Raw genomic sequence first — 22,087 nt, 5'->3', positions numbered from 1 at the left:
TATCTGTACCTGAACATTCTGATGCCCAGGAGTCTGGCAGACCAAGAACAGCAGAGCCCAGGAAAGACGGCAGTCTGTGCACTTGACTGGGTAGGCCATTTCCCTGGGCACGTCCCTAAGCAATCCTGAAGGGGGAGCTCAGGAAAATCAGTTTAATTGGGAGGATCCTGATGGCCATAGGATGCTTTTGGAATCTAAGATGACAGAAGATATTGATGAGCTATTAGATCCAGGAGGCCTGTCTGATATTTGAGATAATGGGGCCTCCATTTGTTTCAGGACGATGCCTTCATTTTTGCACTAACATGGTTTATGGCTTGCAAGGGATATGTGGACTGACTGATGCAGACATTAAGGATGTTGGAGCTCCATTCTTACTATTATTGTGATATGTGTATGTGTTTGTTTTTTTCCTAGGAGGATCTTTATTTTTTTCTCCCAAATCTCATAACTGGTTATACAGACGTTTAATTGAGAGGAATAATTATGAATTACGATATTTTTTCTTTCAAACTTTCCTATCTGAATCATTTATTGCTGACATTACAAGCATTTTAAATATTGTAAAATTAAAGTTTAAAAAATAAACATTGCTAGCAGGCAAGCTCAAGCCCAGAAAAACTCAGTTTTTAAAAAACATTAATGTTTCTTAATCGGAGTCTTGTATAAGACTGTTAATTTACAGGAAAAAAAGGAATTTAAAGTCAGCAACAAAAGTAGTTGATTGAGAATGAAATTCAGGTAGCTTAACTCCATGAAGGCAAAGGGACAGTGAAACTCGATGGATAAGGATGATCAGAGGTAGGATGACTTAACATGTGAGAATACTAGTTAAAAGCACAAAAAGTTAGGAGTATGTTCTGGGGAAAAATGCCTAATTAGGAAATTAAAGCTGAACTGTTGACCTAGAGCTTCTGAACACTTTTATCACTCTGCTATGCTTTCGGTAAATAAAGCAAGGAGGACAAATTTTATCCAGCTCATGTTTGCTGTTCAACTCTAACTCTTGTCTACTGAATGACTTGAAATATGTGTTACGGAAAAAATGATACCACTTTAATTTCCGGCTCCATCCCCATCTGGCCAGAGAGAGGATAAATTAATATTATTGTGTTTTGTCTTTAGGGCTTCTGATGCCCCCAAGGACCAGCCTGTGGGACAGTCTGTTTTGGCAGAGAGTCTCGGCTGGAATCAGAAGAGCAGGATTCAGGACAAGGCCAGTTCACGTAACACAGCTCAGAGCCACACAACACAACTTGCTCCGAGGATGTTGGGCATTGTGCTTCATTAGGAAACAAAATATAAGCTTTCCACACCATTAGGAATGACTTTAGGAGTGAAAGCACATAAGACGATGCCTCACCTCATCAACAATGCACTGCAGAAGCTGGAGAGGCTGCAATGGGAAAGAAGAAAGGAAAAAGTATTAGCCTCTATGCAATATCTTTACAGTGGAGTGGAAAGAAAAAATCATTAATGCAATAAAATATAGCAAGATTAATCAACAACAGCAAACTCTTATAAAAACATTGATGTTCAGGATGTTCTATTATTTCTAATGGTACCTAATCTAATACAGGCAGTTAAAGGTTTGCATTTTCTTCAAAATGCAATTTGCTAAGTTTAAAACAAGGCATTCAAGCATGCAAAGGAAGCAGCCATCAGGAAAAAGAAAAGTGAATTTTTTTCTGAACTCATAAAGCTTACCATTAAAGATCCCTGGTTTTTCTGAATCTGAAAAAAGGCAATATGTAATTAGCATGTCATAATCAAAATGACTCACTTGGACACATTATGATCACTGAGAGAAAATTATTGCATTGCTGGTGGCAATTTGTGGGCATGTGTTAACACAATTTACATAATGAAAATACACAAATGTTAATAGCTCGCTTCTCATTTATAGGCGAAAGTCAGCAGAATGTTAATTTCACACAACACTTTTTAGTACCCTCCAGGTTGTATTAGAATAGGGAGAAAAACCATAATCCATTTCAAAAGGCTGTTTACGATTCAGATATAAATAATGTTTTATATTGCTAGATTGTGAACACTGGGCTTAATGTTGCAATCATTGCTAATGTTATGAAGCTCACTCTTTTTAAATTAAAAACCGATTTATTTAAAATTGAAATTAAATCATAGTCAGAAATTAGAATTTTGGATTCCTGCCAGTGTCTGCTCACAATCCCCTATTTTGTGAAGAAAACTTTAATTATGTGGTTGAAGTATTTGCCTCTGACTCAGGAGTGGGTAAAGACTCCACCTTTTCCAAAGTTCCTTCAGCAGGGCAGCAATGCTTTCTGGGAAAATCAAATTCATGCAAGTTTAACACTGGTTTTCAGGGGATAAGAGCAGAGTCAAAGAAGATGCCTGTTCTGGAGGCAGCTGCTCACACAGCTGACACCGATAAACCACATCTCTTAGAAAGTTACTAAAATGTGACACCAAATTAATAAAACATCCACTTAGTAGTTAAAGTATTAAACACTTCAATGTGCTCCCCCCAACCAAAAAAAAAAAAAAAAAATGCCTGCAGTTATTACAAACTCAATGAAAATGGAGTCCCAGGTACTAAATTTCCTAAGGAGGAAAATTTCAGGAACCAAATGTAACTATTGAGGAGTCAGTTGTTTGCTGTGATAACTGTGCTTCAACCAGCTGGTAAAATATAGGTAAACTAGTTAATAGTCCCTTATATGCTTTTAATGGTGCTTTTAAAAGTTCTTTCACATACACGTTCTCATTAGATCTCACAACCACCCTGAGCTTGGCAGGAATGGTCATCTCTAGTCTATGACGGGAAAAACCGGGCCTCCCAGAGGTGGGGCAGGCCCAAGGCCACAGGAGCAGGCTGTGGTTGTGCTGGGGCCTCTCCCATGCTCCTTTCTCTCCAGTATCATATCTGCCTACAATCACAGCATTCCTTAAAAACAACTGGATTTGCATGTGTTTATACTTGGCATGGTAAAGTTGATAAATTATCAGTTTTGGCATGTGGGTTCTTCTCAACTAGACTCTTAAGCTCCTCAAGGGCAGAAGCCATGTTTTTGCATTTCTTTTGCATCCCTATGGCTGATCAGCAGACCCTTCCACCTAGTGCTAGATGTTTTAAAAAGTGCTTTCCCAGGTATTATCTCAACTGAACATGGTCCCCACTCATTCCTGCTCTTGGCTCCTCATCATGCCCTCCCCAGTCACCACTCCCTGAAACTTCCACCTCAGGTTGATTGGCTCTTAGTCTACTTTGATAGTTCCTACTGAATGTTGTCCTGAGGCGCTTCTTGTTCCTCTAGCCAATGAGTACTTCTGCGTAAGGGTCTGCGGGGTGTGGGGAGGGGGGGAAGATTTACATTAAAAAGGAAGACAGAGCTGTTAACTACCACCTTGGAGTGGTTAGGGTTTTAGTAACAAGCTACAGCACCTTTAAAAAATCATGAAAAAACCCAGGTAAATTCTCCTATGAGATATCTTTGGTGTTTGCTTTTACAGTTGGTCCTTGATCAACATGGGTTTGAACTGTGCAGGTCCACTTACATGTGGGGCTAGTTTTCATTAGTAAATACTACAGTACTAAATGGTCCATGGTTGGTTGAATCCATGGATGTGAAGGAACCTCAGATACTCGGAAATTGGGGGCCGACTAAATTATATGCAGATTAACCCCCTCGTTGTTCAAGGGTCAACTGTATTTTTTTAAAGTACCCACACATAAGCACCGCCTCCCCCAAACATTCTCAGTAAGATATATCTACTTCAACAGGAGAGTTACTTTTTCTAATGTACACAGAATTAGAAAGCTGTTTTTGACATCAAAGAGAATGTTTTTCATAAATTTCCAATAGTCAGGGGGGTTACAAATTCTCTGAGGAAAACATGTAGCAAACATTTTAAGTGATATGTTTCAAAATGAATTCAGGAATGGATTGTGAGACACTGTTCCCAGTAACGTGAGTCGCGTGAACTAAATGAAAATTTCCTCATAAACTGAGACCTTAGAAAAAGTTTCCACCCTGCCCTAATCTGTGGGTTAAAAGCATGGTTTAAGACAGCTTAAAATTGTACTATTTTAACACTTGCTCCTTACTACAAGAAAAGGAGAAACAGCAATATCAAAGTCTGTTTTATGATCTTATAACCATATTGTTATACTGTTTTGCCCAGGTTTTTAAAGGCAGACGCTGTTAACAGGTTTTATCACACAGTTTTGATAGCAACATACTACATGAAATCATCTTCATAAATTTTGTATTAAGGTAGCAGTGCCAGTACCTGAAATTGATTCAAAATGCTTAAGATACTCACTTACTTTTTAACAGTTACACAATGCAGTGACATACCTTCTATTTCGCAAGAATCTGATGATGCAACATCACTGTAATTGATTCATTTCTCAATTAAATAAAGCTACTGTGCTTTTCTTTATATGAATGCCACATAGACCATAGAGTTAGATGTATTATCTCCTTTCTCTGTCTCAGATACATGGCCTTAAATGCTATATTCTGTTCCTCTGTTAATTCCACCAGAAAATTTAATGTCACGGTCATATTTTTCAAATTCTGAACTGCCATAAACTCAACTGTATTTATATTAGGCATATTTTTCACTACTAAACTCTTTGTTGTTTACCTTTTTCAAGATCACATTACTGTACAGGCGCAGCACTCATAAAACAGAGCCAAACAACGTCAACCTCCAGTCGTGGCCTCTGCTTTTGCACACAGTTCATGAAAAAGTGAAGCCCCTAGTTTTAAAGCACATTAAAAGTGGTACTAAGGGTCCTCAATATAAAATGTTAGCTTCGTGAATGCCTCTCTTGCAAATGCTTAGCTGTGAGAGCAGAGTTCAGAGGGACACAGTAACATTGTTAGGGCTCACGTACTGCCTGCACCTCCCAACATATGAGATGCTTTTTATAACTAACTTGTCCAAGTCCACCTTCCTGCCTGTACATTTTGCTTGCGTTGAGTTTTCTATGTCTAACTGATACTTGGGGACAAAGAACAGAACGATAATTGCTCCAGTCATAGGCTTTGCTAATCAGTCTCTAGAACTAGTAGCATTTTGAAACACTGTTTAGACAAACCTCTTCCCTCTTCTGGGCATAGCTTTTTTTTTTTTTTTTTCTTTCATCAGCCGTTAGGTTCAATATTTTAAGCCACACTAACAGGGGATAGTTATGCCTCATTCTAATATAAGACAGACCCTTATGTGTTTAAATGGGGAAGAATGACTTCACAACAGGCAAGCCTAAAAATCAGTTAGGTCTGATATTTAGGGTATTACTGCAGTCATATTTACCTTGTATTTCCTTGCAAGGGCCATACAGTTGAGTTGGCAATTAAAAAGCTCCCATAATATGACTTGTGACTTTGGAAAACGAACCTGGAAAGGAAACTGCCAATGCAAAAGTTTGCTCATGGGGCCTCAGCTATTTAATCAATGACTCTGGTGATAAAAATCAACTTTGAAAGGCTCACATTACGCTTCTATCTCTATAGAGGTACTTTTTACACACACAGTGGTAAAGCAGACCTTGCTACCAGCACTTTTATATTATATTCAGAAGCACAATCAGAAAACTGAAATGAATCCACCTATGTAACTCAGAGAAGACACCAGCTATAGCTTTCATCTTCTCTTTTACTCTCTGAAATTATGGCCTGCCCTGCAGCTCTTGTCTGAGAGATTTATGTGTGACCTGGGTCAGATCTTCCAATATCAGTTGACAAATTTTCTCTTTACATATTTACTGCTTTTCAAGCTTGTGTTATTTTCTCTTAAACAGAAAAAAGAAATATAAAATTAAATTATATGGTTGGGATTTTAAAAGAATATCGTTTTTATTTGTTGTGCTCCTGGCATCACATTCTAGCTTTCAATGTTGAACTCTATTCTCTTTTTAAACTTCAAATTTTAGAAACTGTAGTTATTTTGCAAGGACTCTTTTTTTGGGGGGAGGGTTCCTTTTTTGGCTGCGCCATGCGGCATGTGGGATCTTTGTTCCCCGACCAGGGATCAAACCCGTGCCCCCTGAATTGGAAGTATGGAGTCTTAACCATTGGACCTCCAGGGAAGTCCCAAGGACTCTCTTTTCAAATCAGATTCATTAAGCTATAACTCTGGCTAAATACAAACAGGGATTATGGCAAACTGAGATTTTATATTCAAAATGAAGAATAATGACCTAATTTGTTTTTTGGAGATGGAAGGGACCTCCAAGATCTACTCATTTTGCTGTCAGGGAAACTGACGCTCAGAAGGGAACAGTGCCCAAGGCCACAGATAGAACCCGGCTTAGAACTGACTGCTGACTCACAAGGCTTCCTAGTATGGGGACAAATGCATAAACTTTGGAGTCAGAAAGATCCCTGGAATTCCAGTCAGATCCCCATGGCTTCAGAAGCTCCCTCCCTTCATTAGGCTTAGGGCTCTTGTCTAGAAAGTAAAGGATGAGCTAGAGGGGCCCAAAGACCCCCCAACCCCTCAAGCTGCCCATTCAAGCACCATGATTCTTTTTCCTACCTAAAGGAGAACTGACACTGGCACTCAATCTGATTGTATCTGGCACTGTGCTGGGTGATAAAACTTAGGGTCACATCACCTCCAATCCATCATAACTTGCAAAAACAAAGTGCCCAAATCTCAAAAAGCCCTCAGTGAGAGAAAAAAACCACTTCCACATGACCACAAACTGAATACATACTGCTTACTAACACTAACTTAAAATAAGAGTACCTAAACAAAGGACTGCTTTTTTGAAAAGGAACAGAACGAAACTTACCCAGGTTAACTACAAATGGGAATTTTGGCAAACTGATATTTTTAGACACTGAATGTATTATGAGACAAAATAAATGAATAATATATATTATTTCTAATAATATAAATGAACAAAAACAATTCACTTGTGCTATCCTATCTCCCCTGTTCATCAGCCTCTGTCCTTGTTCAAGTTCTTAACATGCCTGTGAATCTATTAGCATAGCTTGTATAGGACAAAACAAAACAGAAACAAAAAATAACTCATATCACTTATTTAAACACAAATCAATCACTTAAAAATAAGTGATAAGAGGATTTAGAAAGGGGCTACTCAATAAGGTGTAAGAAGGTCACTATGATTCCCACATTCTAAGATCCACTCACTGGCACCTTCTCCCTGCCCCACACCCCAAACTCAGGCTGGGGTGCTGCATTCAGGAGTGACCAGTTTTAAAAAGTTAAAAATAGATATCCCTGAATTTAACAAACAGCTGGGCAGGCTAGAAAGGCTCCAAGATGCCTAGAGGAGGGCACAGCTCAGATGGGACCAGGCAGAAAATCACTGCAGCCATAAATTAGGTCACTTGGCTCCTACTGCTTCCCGAGTATCAAGGACAATGCATTGTCACACAACACACAACAGCTGGAGCACCAAGGTACGGTGCAACATCATTCATGTGCTGGGTCTGCCAGTCAGTGAGCAGGAAAAAAAGGACCTGATTGCCAGTCTATACTCTTTTATCCCTTGTGTATGTAAAATTGACATAGCTCAGGTCCTCCCCCACACAGGTGTACAAGAGCCAGCGTTAAATCATCTCCCCGGCAAGTAAATGAGAATTGTAATATTTAGACCTAAATTCTGTGAGAAAAGCAGGGGCTTAGGATCACAATTGAAAATGACCAACGTGAATTACAAAACTGACCTTTTCCCTAATGGTACAAGGTCTGGTCAAGGAGTCCATTAAGCACTAGCTTTTCAAAGAAGATTTTAGACATCTGCTGTATCAAACTTTTCTCTTTTCTTTGCTCCAAAAAATGTGTGGGCTTATTTCAGAATCTAGGAAGAATATCTGTTCTTTGTGTATGGGAGAGTGGTGAGAGGGGGAGGTGTTGCTTTTTCTGAGAAAGGCCTGTTGATCATTCTACTCCTTATGGTCAAATAAATCTGCCATAGCAAAAGTTATTTTAGTGTGTCAAAATGTCTGAAAGGTTTTTTCTGGAGCTATCAGTTAGTTTGCATCTCTATTAGCTTAAATCCTCCACATGCCACAGAGTCCAGAACGATGTTCAAGGTCAAGTAGTCTAATTCCTTGTTCCATGTAGAAATTCGCTTTATAATATTCCTGACAGGGACTTCCCTGGTGGTCCAGTGGTAAAGAATCCGCCTTCCAATGCAGGGGACGTGGGCTCGATCCCTGGTCAGGGAACTAAGTTCCCACGTGCCGCGGGGCAACTAAGTCCACGTGCCTCAACTAGAGAGCCCGCCTGTCACAAACTAGAGAGCCCATGCACCCTGGAGTCCAGGCGCCTCTACTAAAGAGAGAAAACCTGCATGCCACAACTAGAGAGAAGCCCGCACACTGCAACAAAGAGCCCACGCACCTCAACGAAAGATCCTGCGTGCCACAACTAAGACCCGATACAGCCAAGAATAATTAAAAAAAAAAAAAGAGTGGGGGAACCATTGAAAAACAAATATTCCTGACAGACAGCTATCCTGTCTTTGCTAGAAGACTTGCAGTGACTGGATTCCAACGATTCTATCTTGGGTAGCTTGAATTGTTAGGAAGTTCATTCTTATTTTGAGTCCAAATACGTCTTCCTATAAGATGTGCCCATGGTCTGGAGCTGTAGTGATTAAGTCTAATGACAGCTCTTCACATATCTGAAGATAGCTCTCATGCCTCCACAATGTTTTCTTTCCTGAACAAACATCCTATTGATATTTTCTTCCTAGGATCATTTGCCATGTTTGGTTGCCCTCTATCCTTCTCCCTTCCATTAGTAATGACACTCTAACAGCATTCCCCCGTCCCTAATCAGCCCATGTGCTTCGTGGGAAGAAGACTTCGCCCCCAGCTTTAGAGATGGGGCATGTGGTTCAGGCTTAAACTAGTTGGCATCACCTAAATGCCCTGGGTGCAGGGAGTTAAACTGGTCCAATCAAACTGAAGCCCAGAGCCTCTGGTTGCTTGTGGGGGAAAAGAGACCTGCTCTTTCCTTCTAAACTGGGAAGCAGGTCACCTCAGGAACTCTACAGCCATTCTTGGTCTGTGAAGGGAGAAGCCTAATAAGAATAGAGCTCAAAGTGACTTACCGGCTAAAGTTCTACCTAAAACCAGCGATACTTAGATTTTCGGTCACGTAATTCAATAAATTTCCCTTATGATTGAGGCAACTTAGAGTTGGGTTTTCTGTGACCTGAACCAGAAAGCTGCCTAGAAGGACCCAAGCATGATTTCACATTCTCCTTTGAGGTTACCTTTCTCTGAGTGTGGTGCCATATGTGTACATTCCTCATAAAGTGTGATATCCACGCCTGAACACATACCTTGCACTGGCTTAGATCACCTTGCTTTGGACACTATACACTGTTAAGTAGACTGTCATAGAGGCTACAAGTGCATTCACATTTTTGATAGCCACGTCACATAGTTGGCTCAGTGGAGAGAAACAGAGAAGTCTGTAAGTCTTGGGCTGAAAAAGAATTACTTCTTTCCTGTACTCTTCTATTTCTTATGTGTTTCATACTGACAGAGTATTTGAGAGTCAAAATGAGTGGATCATTAAACCAATTACAGAATCTAGACAAGTCTGATGAAGTTTCTACCTGTTGTCTTTCCCCTGTAACTGACAGAAAATGCATCAACCTTTTATTTGTTTGGCTGAGGAGAGGCTTGCCCAACACTGAAGCAGACTCATAGACTTGGTGTCTGAAAGCACCTGAAAGGTTTTGTAATCTGACCTAGCTTCCGCCCCATCTGACCCTTGAATCCATCCTTTACGCCCCTGCTGACCGGACTTCTGTCTGAATACATATAGTAATGCGGAGCTTGCGTTTTCTGATTGTCCATTCTACCTCCTGTTCCAGTTCTACCCTAATAGTACAAATCCACATCCTTTCTTACAGAGAATCCTCAAATATCTGAAGACAACTATCACATCTCCTTGGAAGCTTTTATTCTTCAGGTATTAATGCTGGCAGGGTAGAGTGGAAATACAGACATGGAAGAAAAGGGGAGGAAATTATTAATTTAAAGCCTAAGGATGTGTATTGATTCTTAGTTCCTGCTGATTCTAAAACGTGCTATTGTCAACATGTAAAAAAAGTAAAATTAAACTAAATTATCAATTCATCAATTCATATATGTTTATGAAGTACTTACTCTGTGCCAGCCACTGTACTAGACTCTAGGACTCAGATGATGGATAAGATATAATTGCTGGTCCACAAAAACAAAGTGACTTATTAAGTTCCCTGAAATTTAGTGGCAGAGCTGAGACTTAAGCACAGGGCTTGCACGCACCTCTAAATGTCACTGAATATTTGTATAAAATATAGTTCGCTGGATTCAGGACGCTGTCAATTTCTAAGACAGCTTCCCCATGCCTCCCAAAACAAGTTATATTTTTAGGCATTGCAAGGAAGGTTTTCTTTGTGAGCTAAGACTCCACATATCGCTCCTTTTTTTTTTTTTTTTAACTGCGATATATCTGACAACATTTTTTGGCCTGCTGAGATTCTGAGATAAGCTGTAACTGCAGCCAATACATGGTTCATACAGGATTAGGAAAGAAAAAAAATCTTGAAATACAGTCACATATAACCATGTTAATTAACATGTGTCTTACTGGCTAGACTGTAAATTCAAAATAGGTTTAAAGAGAAGAAGTCATGGATCTAGAATGAACCGAAGGAAGTCTGACTTCTGTTTCAGAGTTTCGGTTCACACCTCTCATATTTTGATATAAGTAAAATAAGGTTTCAATAAACTCTAAGGGAGGACATGGGGAGACGGTGTTGAGTAAGGTGGCTGAAGGTATGGAAAAGAGGAGGAAACTGTTCATACAAGATGAAAGGAGACCACAGAAGTATCTAGTCCAGCATTTTTCAGTCTTTGTTTACCAAATAACTCTTGGTTCATACAAGATATTACTTAGACACACTTTGAAAATTAACAGATAATGTGTTCGTGTGTGCATGCATGTGTGTATGTGTCAGGGAGTGGATGCCCACCTACTGTATTTGGCACGTGACTGACCTAGGCCACCTCCATCAGTTTCCAGATGAGGAAACTGAGGTCTGAAAAGAAATAAGGTCAAACAACTAATAGGAACAGCCAGGACCAGAACTCAGGTTAGCTCTGTGTGTGTGGCTGGGCGGAAAACATATACTGATAATGATTCAATTTGTCACTTGTTGGGTGTGTCACTTGCTGTACCCCAGTTGCCTCTGCCCTGAGTCACTGAGCATTTCCAGCTGCCTGGCTACCAAGGAGGCATAGGGCTGACCAAAGAGCAGGGGCTGGAGGGAGGCCTTTAGCCGGGAACATTCTTTTGTTTACTGTATTTTACCAAACTAGAGCTAGGACTGGGGTCGAGGTCTCCTCATGCCCATAATGGTGCTCTCTGAAACCTGTTTCTGAACAGAAAACAAGACAAGCTCCATCACCCTCTTTGGTCTTTCTTTCCCCAGACTTCCTTTCCTTCCCCTCATGGTGTCACCACCTATACACCTTGACAGTGTACAGCACAACAGAGTCTACACTTGGTTCTAATTGCTTTCCTCAGTTTCCCACAATTCTTTGGGGACGACACCTTGGCTCTGAGCGTAAACAGACAACTGCCTCCTTTCTTAGCTCCTAGCAGTCCCTGGCACCCTCCTTCCACCTGGTGTGTCCTGGGCAATCTCCAGTCTTAAATCGAATCAGCTCTTTGCTCCTTTTAGGCAACTCACTGATTTTTCAATGAACTTAGCTTGTCTGTTTTATTGGCACTAAAGAGGGTTGGGTTCTTAGCATCATTAACATTTTAGTTGAGGAAGAATTCCCAAACTCCCCAGGCATTAATCCAGAACTGTTAAATATTTAAAAAGTAATCTGTACTCAAACAAAGCTTGGCCAGGTCTGCCCTCTTTTTAACTTGGATGCCAATGAGCCCCTAGCCCCAAATCTACCCAAGTTTTCTATACTGAATGGTGATAAGTAAAACACTGGAGTACAATAAAGTTGATGTCTTTGTCTGTTGTTGCTGCTGCTACTACTGCTGTTGAAGACCACTTCCCCCCAGGGATCCATATCCATCAGCAATTACCTGGCAGGCATGGAGCATCCTACGACAGTAACTTCCATCTCTGTAGACACACCAGTTGGAGGCAGTACTTGAGTGGATGGGTGTGTAAAATAAGGATAGCTATCTGGGCTCAAAGCCTCTGCGTGCCTTCTCTCACTTTCTCCCCCTGCCCCATCCCTCTAGAGTGGGAGACAGTCTGATCCTGTTGCCAAATAACTGGTAATCATCAGTGAGTCATTTAATGGCTATGGACCCCCCTTTCCTCCTCTGTAAAATAAATGAGTTGGACTAGACCATTGTAAGATCTCCTCACATCCTGAAATTCTATGATTCCATGAGGTAGTACCAATGAAACCAAAGGGGGAAAAATGGAAGGCCTTCCAGACCACAAAGTCTAAGAGGGAAAGAAGAGAGCGAAGTCACCCCTAAAAGCCAGACTGGGCACCAAGTTCATTACTTCAAACTTCAATTCTATTTCTGGGCTAAACTGATTATTTAAAAATTGTAAAAGAATCATGGTCCCCAGTTACTGAATTAAAAATGACTAGATTCTGCATATAATTCTATATATTAATGATTGTGATTATGAATGATAAATTATAACACAAAAAAGAAAGACTGTAAAGGAAGGCTCTTATGGGATCAGAAAAGTAATTCATTTCAGTCCTAACTGGAGTGAGACATGGTCATATATTTTCAGAGTTACATAGGTAAATCCCTAAAGTACTTTCTGGAAATATAAATATACTAATATTACCTTGCTCTTATTTACCACCTTATTTTTTTCAAAGTGGTCTCTTAGGTATTAGCTCATTTGATCATGACGACCAATCCTCCAGCAGTCTAGAAAATGTTCTACGATGTGCCAAGTTAAATTCATAAAGGGTGGCAGGGAACCCCTCAGAGGCATGTGCCAACTGACCTTAGGGTAGAAATCTGAAAATGCAGTGATTTCCAACCTCAGACTGGCTCTCAGTCATCTCAAAGGGATTCATGAAATTCTCAAGCTCAATTTCATCATCTGGTCTCTGCTACATGTGCCATCTCCATCCTGATACAGCACTTCTCTCCTCTATCATTCTACCAACCCGTTCTTACTTCCCTCCCAGTGTTGCTTTAGAAGTCATCTAAGGACATTCCCAAACTATTAGGGAGATGAATGTCACAGTAGCAGTAGTAACCTATTGAGTTGAAGTACTGCAAGGACACCAAATACAACATGCTGCTTTAGACCTTTATCTTTTACAAGATGACTCTCCTCTTGACTAGAATACCTGGAAAGTTCTTTTCCATCCTTCTAGCCTTACAGCCTCAGCTCAAGCATCATCTACCCTGTGAAACCACAGTTTTCTAAAGTGAGCTGACCTCTTACTCTTGCGGCCAGAGCATAGTACCTCCTGTAGGGCTCCTTTTATATCAACTGTCATTTGCTTATGTTTTTCTTCCCACTGCATTGGACTCTTTGACAGCAGGGACCACATCTGTTTCATTTCTGTACTCCCAGTGCTTTGCACAGTGCCAGGACAGAGTAGATGCTCAATGACAAATACATGTTCAATTAAACTGAGATGTATGTCATAAAATAGTTTAGAAGGTGCTATAAAACCAAACCAACATTGGGTTAGTGCTTTTTAAAAAAACAGAGACAATCACTAACCTAGCTGGCTAACTACATATACCTCAATTGAGGTATTAACAAGTAATCTATCTTTAATGGGAAGTTTCACATTTCTAAGCTACCCACATTTGGGGGATGATTTCTCTTCCATTTCTGCTCCATTTTAAAGATATAGTGGGAACCCACCTCCTGTCTTCAGCATAGACTAAGCAAATAAAATTATGAGACCTCTTGATAAGTATGAAATAGACATTGGGAGAAAAATTTGACATAGACAATTAAAAAATTCCTGGGAAGAAGCAAATGTGTATCAGTGAACATCTTCATATCACCTAAATTTCACCTCTGCATTTTATGGAACATAAAATCTGATTTTATGGCTTGAAATAGCAGTATATTTTAACTGTCTATATCCTCAACAGTGAGGATGAAAATAAACAATGAATTAAAACATGTAGGCTAGAAACGTTTGGAAAAATAAAACTGTACACATATCACTCTTTTGGACTCTTGCCAATTAAAGGTTAGAACCTGAAGTTGGGGTAATAACCCACTGCTGTTTTTTTCTTTGACCAGAGATCTCACACAAAATCTGGATACTTACAGTTTACTAAAATCCTTGATGTTCATATTTCAAAAAGTTCATGCAACAAAGGATAGATTCCAAATACCTCTTTTCAAAGAAGGCAAACTTTTTAGGTTTAATTTTGCAATACTAGGTTGGTCTAGGCATAATTAGTACATTAATACATAAATAAGACAGTGATATCTATAGTGTGAATTTAATACTGAATATAAAACCATATTAAATTGTCAAAATTAGGATTAATAATAATATACTCAAAGGATTTTAAAACATGAATAAAATTAGGTGTAAATACTCTAGTATTTTGACATTAACTTTTGAAAAATGTTTAATATTTTAAAATAGTTTTAAGAACATACGCTTTCTACTTTATTACAAGACAAATATTCTATCCAGAGCACAATTTATTACTACAAAATAAACGTATGTTTAAAAGACAGTCTGTCAATTGAAAAAAAAACCTCACACACATTAAAATAGCAGGTTTCCAGGGCAAGTTAAACAAAATATTTTCTACTTGACAAGCTGCTTACATTTAAATGAAAACAGGGCAATTGTGGTCAATAATATGGATTGCATATAATAAAAAGGACCTTAGATCATGTTAATACAAGGATCAGAATGCAGTAACTTCAATTAAAACCACCCAATTATTTAGCAAACTTTCAGATACAGCAAATAAATTAATCTGTTTTAAATGAAAGTGCTCAGATAAGTAGCTTTTTGACCTATGAGTAAGTCTCACTAGCAGCAATCACAGCAAAGCAAGGATCTGCTGAAGCAAGGCAAAGCCCCCAAATCAAACAAATGGTATCAGTAATCAAAAAGCATTTGCAAAACATATTTCCTTGGTTAGTAGCAGGGGGTTCTGAGCAAATGCCGCCTACAGCTTCCTTCATACTTTGATATACAGTGTACGGGGGGGTGAACACATGTTTCTCTTACCCATGAATAAGTGGGGTACTTTGCTTTTTAACAACAGGATATTTTCATTTCTGTACTGTCTTGTGAAAAAGGCCAGTCATTATACTATTAAGAATACATGTCTTTCACTTAAAATCCTCTATTATCCACTTATGTTTAACTTGTATTGGGATTTAAGAATGCGTCCTTATTGAGACAAGTAATATGTCATCATTTTGTTCAGCTAACAGGCCTGACAGACCCTGTCTCCTTGAGTTAAGAACAGCAGATCTCTATTTCGTACATTGGTGGCAAAAGGTGGCAGAGTAAATGAGAAATGCCAATTGGTAGTAAAGATTTTTAATCCCAAAGATGCAGACTTTCCTTTTGCCTTGGTCTTAATTACTCTATTTGGCCAGATGATGGTATGTTTTTTCAATAAAAATGATCTCTGTATATTGCAATAATTTATTTGAATGCCATTGTTATGTATTTTAACAAATAACATCACTATTCACTATATCTCATATTTTTGATCCTTTTTACTACTTATCATCTTCTTTATTTGAAACAGATTTTTAACAGATAATCTTGATCATTACAACAATATCTTGCTTGCATTTTATTCAAATAATTCTTAAAAACAGCTTAAAAAGCCGTTTGGAATAACATCAAGCTTGCCATCAATCAAACGAAAAAATTCCGCTGGCGGTTGTATAAACATCAGATCAAGTCTGATGTCTTCAAGGATTTCAGAGTGAACCATAAAAAACTCCATTAACTTCTGACAAAGAATGCAAATTAATCACAACATGGGGTGAAATGAAATTAAAGGCTCTTTTCTAATCAATGACAAGGCAGGATGAAATATTTGTTACTCTCTCTGCACTCAGACTGCCTAGGATGTTTGCACTTCCCTCGCAAAGCCCCAAATGTAAGGTGTGAGTACAGATTCACCCAGTTGCTGTTTAGCCCTCCCCCCAACCCCCCGCCCCCCGCACCCCAGAGCTATCTGCTTACAAGTCGTGGAGATTCACAAAACACACTAATCATCTGAATCTCAGGTGCATCCAATTTGTTATTCACACTCTCCCATGCCAGTGAAAAGCCTGGCGCAGACAGATGCACCAGGAACCCTAAATGACAGTTTTGGCCTCCGGAAGTACAATCACTACAGCAAAATCTAGTACAGCCTCCAGGTGAAATGTCTGGAGCTCCATATGGAGCAGGGAAAATTAACAACAAGATGAAAATCACTGCAGCAGCAGGGAGTCGGAATTTTTGAAAAAAAAAAAAAATGAAATTTAAAGATGAAGAAAGAGAAGTAATAAATTAATGGGGTGTGAAAACATTCAAAGCTTTACAATACCAGGGGCACTATTTGCTCAGATTTTTTTTCTTTTTTTAACTTCAGGTCATTTTGATGTAACTTATTAACCAAGATCGGGAAATGTAGCCAAAAGAAGAAGAACATTTTTACACATGCAAAAGTACCTGAAATACATTTGTATCTATATTATCTTCACTTTCCTGTGGCATCTTGCTTACCAAATTTCCAAATGCCAGAGCTGGCACATCCCCTGAGAAGTCTCCTTAATGGATTTACTATCATCCTAATGCAGGGTACTGTTGTAAAGTCTGAATGAAGGATGACAATTTTTAGCAGGCAATCTTTTTCATTTCTCCTAAATTATGGTGCCATTAAACAAACCATTGCCCACCATCATGTTTTTTAAGTCAACTGGATTTGGATCTACGTGATTAACTATACACAGCTCTAGTCCTTGTCCGAACTTGCACATTTTTCCCGATGACTATTAAAGCTAAATTGTTCAAGAAATTGAGATACTATCTGTTTACCAGATGTTTAAAAACACAAGTTTTCATTATGCTGTTGCGGAATATCCTTCACAGGCACCCAGAGTTTAATGGCACTGGGGTCAGTGAGAGCTCTGGGTCCCTCCAGATCCATCACTCTGCTAAACACATGGTAAGCAAAGCAAAAGGGCTCTAGGGAATGGTCTTGTCATCATCTTCCATGGACCAACCCTTCTCATCTACACAGGAGGCCTCCCGAGGGCAGAGAAGGAGAGCCAGGAGAAGGGCTTGGTGGGGCTGAGCGGGAAGGAGGGCAGTGGTTCGAACAGCCAACCAAAATCAGAGTTCACAGAGCCAGTCATTTGGTTTAGTCGCCTGCAAGTCCTCGCTCTAACTGTACCCATTCATCCCCAAGGCAAGGCGCCTCATCTCTCTGAGACTCAGTCTGCTCACCTGGAGGCTGGAAATAACAGTCCCTGCAGGTGGGATACACAGCCCGAGTCAGATAACAGCAAGTGCTTTGGAGCTGGTTGTCGGAAAGGTGCGAGGTGAATCTGACATCGTTGTTCCTCTATTATAAGCTGTAGTAATAAGACCGTGTATTTATAATGGCTCCTAACCTTTCTTTCCATAGAGCCCTAAACTGCATGCCAGTGAGGCTACGCAACTTTAAGGCCTAAAGGAAACTAAAATAGACAGTGTTTTCAAATAACAGATAAAAACCCAACCCCCCCAAACAATGAGATTCATGGAGAATGATTATCTCAACAAAAAATCCAGTCCTTTAACCTTTATGTTGGTCCCAGGCTACTGACTCTCCCTGCTATCTTCCCAACACCCCTCCCTCATCTGCATCCCCACCAGATACACACTGTGTCACCGGCAGGAAGAGGCGCTGCTAACGACGCTGTCAGCAGCACTGACGCTGGGCTGGGGGAAGGACGAGTCTGGACGCTGGCCTCGCCTCCCCTCTTTCCCTTCTGCTCATTTTACACTCTGCTCCAGCTGCAGCTGGCAGTTTGCGAGCGCATCCTCTTGCAACCTTTGGTTGAGGATTAGAAATTCATATCCATAATCTTATTTGATCTGCATACTTCTAATCAGATAGGAAAGGTAGGTATCAGGATGCTCATTTTAGAGATGAGGAAACAGGCCAAAGCCAAGAATTAAGGCCTGCAGTGACCGGAGCTTGTTAGAGCTGGGTTCTAATCCTAATCTTCTGGCTCCTGGTCTAGAGTTCTTTCAAACAGGCCAGTCTCCTCAGCTTGCCACTAGTGAAGGCAGCTGAGATCTGGTTCCCTGATTTGACTTTGAGTACCCAGCCCTGGGTACAGAAGGGATGCAAAACTGTGAGATCTTAAGGATATATGAAAATCTTTCACGTGTTCAAGGGCCAGACCAGTGGGTAATAATTAAGATGAGGCAGTCCTCAGCCCGGTAAATAAAGCTTTGAGTCTATGGCTGCTTTGTAAACTAGTGAGTTACCTATCACTGGAGGTGTTCAACTTTGCTTTTCAGAGATATTGTAGAGAGGTTTGATTCAATGTTGTCTGAGATCACTTTCCACTCCTGAGAGTATGTGATTCACTCCTACCTATTCCACTTGGGATTCAATGGCCCCAAACCACCTACAGTACAACAATGAGCAAATCAGCCATCCTGTTCGTCCAGTTTATGAGGGGAGGCTATCACACAGAGTGGTCAGGGGTTCAAATGAGATAATATGGGCCAAAGAGAAGGTATTATTTCATAATCCAGTCCCTGTGATAGTATAAAAATAAACATTTTTCTTCATGTGCTTTATTTGAAGGCAAAAGGGTAGAAAAGGAATCTATAAAGTAACCTTTCCCAATCTTCAGTCTATAGTACAAAGCCTGTAAAATAAATGCCAACTCCATCAAAAGTCATTACTGATTCCAGCAAGGAAGTGCACAAACTTCTGTTGAAAGACCTGGGAAATAGGCCTGATGGCATCAAAGCTGCTTCTATTATTTGAAATGAAAGTCCCAATTTGGTGACAATATTCTATCACGATTCAAGGAATACAGTTTTCCCCTTACTCTGGCATAACAGTGATTGCTACCTAGGGAGTTCAGCGCATTAGAATTTTCCAACTTCCACTCGACTGATCAAGTAAACATATACTTAAACATTCCAGAAAACAATACTGCAAAGGTAGACAGCCTCTTTCTAAATTCTACCAGAGCCTTCAAAAGCTTCATTTGTCAAATGCAATTGTTTCTTAGACTTATCACTTATCAAATCTCACTGATTAAATACTCTAGGCATTAGGAATCTCAAGAATACAGCTACATTCCCAATTTTTGTATTTTTTTTTTCTTAGATGGCTTATACAAGTTTTCTATTAAGATTTGTTTGAGAGAAGTTATATAGTGCCTCTTCTCTTCATTTACAAAATCTGAGGGGATTGCATACATTGGCCAAACAGTGAATTGTTTAAAAATTACTGACAGAATAAGAGGCTTACCAAGATAAATATTCTAATGAGCTATAAATCCTGAAAATGTGATTTTAATTTGATGGGCTACCTAGAGCTAAGCAGCAAGGCTGTATACAGTAAAATCTCACTAAATGCGAGCATGCATGCCAAGTGATTACATTTTGGATCTTCTCTTCAAGGAAAAGATTATGTTTAAGCAAAGAATCCTACAAATTTGAAAAGTGAACCTAACAACTTGGATGATTTCTCCTCCACTTATCTGATGGTTTTAACTATAAAAGAAAAAGGATACAAAAGAGACATTTCAGCATGTGAAGGGGCTTTAAATGTCCACATGGGTACCAGGACAATTTGCTTAAAACTGCTTATAAAGATGGTAGAGAGAATGAGCCCCATCCTATTATTCAATAACCATGTTTGTGATGCATCTGCATAATCTAACCATGCATAAATTAGTATGTGTAATACAACACTTATTTGCATAATAATAGCAAGTTAATAGATGCTTAAAGAGCAGAGACCAACACCACCTTTAAATCAGACATGCCTCCAGGCACTTTGGCCTGTACAGACCAAGATGCCAGAAAAACAGGGAGCATCAACCAACAGTCAAACCATTCATTTTTCATCCCTCTAGACATTTCACTTATTTCCCCCCCCACACTGGGGAATCATTTTCAAACCACAAAATAGCTTTATATTTTAAGTGCTAGCACCCTTCTATAACAAAAATCTTAAAGAAATTACTATAGAGATTATTATCAGCAATGGTAACACAATGGACATTTTATTTTCCTAGAAATGTAAATAGGAAGGGCAAATTTTTTAAAAAGAAAATGTTCGAAATCACAGCCACATAAAATTGGGGGCACATCTATTTGCTTAGCAAAAAATAATGACCTAGATTAGATATTTTCACCCTTCACCTCAATCCTTTAATTCAAATAACTAATTGAATCCAAAAACGCAAATAGTGTATCAAGAAAAGGCTGTGCCCCTCTTCCAACCTCAGTAAGAGCACATGGTACTGGGTTGGGATGAGGAAAAACATTACCAGTGTCACACAAAGGAAGAGCACAATGATGGCTTTCAACCTTTAACAAAGAGGAAAAAAATCTGGAGTATAAAAAAATCAAAAATCAATAGACACTCCTAACTGACTCCTTTAAGATATCACTTTTCAATTTAACAGGACAGATTTATTTGTATGTGGCTCAAATGTTCACAATTGCTCCCTGCACTTCATACATAGGAATGAATGTCACAGTGGAAAACGGCAGTAATGAACAATCTTACCTGAGGATATGGAAACCTCCCAAGAGCAAGCTGAGAAAGGAAATAATATTTGTCTAGTTATAGATTTGCATGCAGGGCAGATCTTAAGACAGACAAGTACTAAATTTCAGAATTACATCCAGCAAATATAAAAAGCTCACAACCTTAAATGCACAAACTAAATTATTGCTGTAATTACATTGAAAGCTATATATAGAATGAACATTCACATTGGACAATGTTGTATCCCTGATAAAATATTCTATTTTTAACAACTAAACACTACCCTTACGTAGTTTCTCTTAGGAATATTGTCAGCTGTACGGGCATTACTCACATTTACAAGTGTACAACAGTTTCTTCTAGACAGAGATGTAAAACCATAGGATATTGTCGGATTTTCCTCTTGTAAAAATGGAAACACTTAATTGCTCCTAGCCCACAGCTCTGTAGAATTTTCAGTTATAAGTATTATAGGAAGAGTTGTAGGAAATGGGGAGTGGGCCATGTGAAATAGAAAATTTTGCCATTATTTTCATTCATTTGTTAGTTTTTTTCATCCATTCATATTTAGAAGAAAAGAGCTACTACTAGTGGGAAAGTGGCATTTCAAGACTGTGAAGTTGGAACTATAGGTCTGAAATTGGGTAAGCGAATCCTTACAGCTTCCAATTTTATTTAATTTGTAAACTGCGATGTGTTTCTAGGCCACTCACTTAATTTTGGTCTTTGGATTCTCACCTGTGAAAACGAAATGATTCAACCAGGAATAGGATTGATATGAAGTGATAAGATCAAATTTACCAAACATACCATAATTTATTTAAAGAAAACAGTGGCTAAATTTTGCAACTTCATAATGTGGCCCATCGTCAGGTCTGAAATCCTTTATAGGTATTTGTAAATATTTTCAAAGTAGAATCACTACATCAGGGAACTTTGAAGCTAGAATGGATCCAAGGAAACATCAATCTATTTTACAGATTAGAACCCCGGAGTCCCATTGAAGATGTTTCCACACAGTTAATCAGTAGAAGCCTGGGGACTGACCCCAAGACTTGCAACTTAATCCAGGATTCTTTCCAGCATATTACATTGCTTTTCTAGATCTTGAGAAGTTGTACACTTATCTCAAAGACACTGACACTGCTCAAACATTTTTGAACTCCTCTTTTGGAACTGTGTTTAGAATCATTTCAAGTCACAGAAGAACAACTACTTCACTTTATCAGAACTGCATCTTATCTTGAGCTTAAAATTATACCCCTCTGCTTTTTGATCATGTAAATTATTTGTTGACTCAGGTCTGAATGGCCTATGGGTATTATTACCAAAACCCAAAGCCAACTTCAAAGAATAAATATTT

The 22,087-nt window shown here is 39.2% G+C and overlaps 1 protein-coding gene across 6 annotated transcripts in view; it reads right to left on the bottom strand.

The window, feature by feature from the left end:
• Positions 1-22,087, bottom strand: part of MAP2K5 (mitogen-activated protein kinase kinase 5) — a 263,618-nt gene that overhangs the window by 58,752 nt on the left and 182,779 nt on the right. For 3 of the 6 annotated variants that reach the window (XM_082383386.1, XM_082383390.1, XM_082383391.1), the window contains 3 exons: positions 20,743-20,772; positions 1,708-1,734; positions 1,364-1,396 (listed from right to left, as the gene is read on the bottom strand). In XM_082383386.1, coding sequence (XP_082239512.1) covers positions 1,364-1,396; positions 1,708-1,734; positions 20,743-20,772 — 90 coding nt within the window. The remainder of the gene's footprint in view (positions 1-1,363; positions 1,397-1,707; positions 1,735-20,742; positions 20,773-22,087) is intronic. The other 3 variants (XM_082383387.1, XM_082383388.1, XM_082383389.1) reach the window with 3 other exon arrangements.

Source organism: Balaenoptera borealis (assembly GCF_965194805.1).
Source record: "Balaenoptera borealis genome assembly, chromosome: 3".
In the NCBI taxonomy this organism is placed as follows: domain Eukaryota; kingdom Metazoa; phylum Chordata; class Mammalia; order Artiodactyla; family Balaenopteridae; genus Balaenoptera; species Balaenoptera borealis.
Note: the sequence above shows the minus strand (reverse complement) of the source record. Positions and strands in the feature narration are given on the sequence as shown.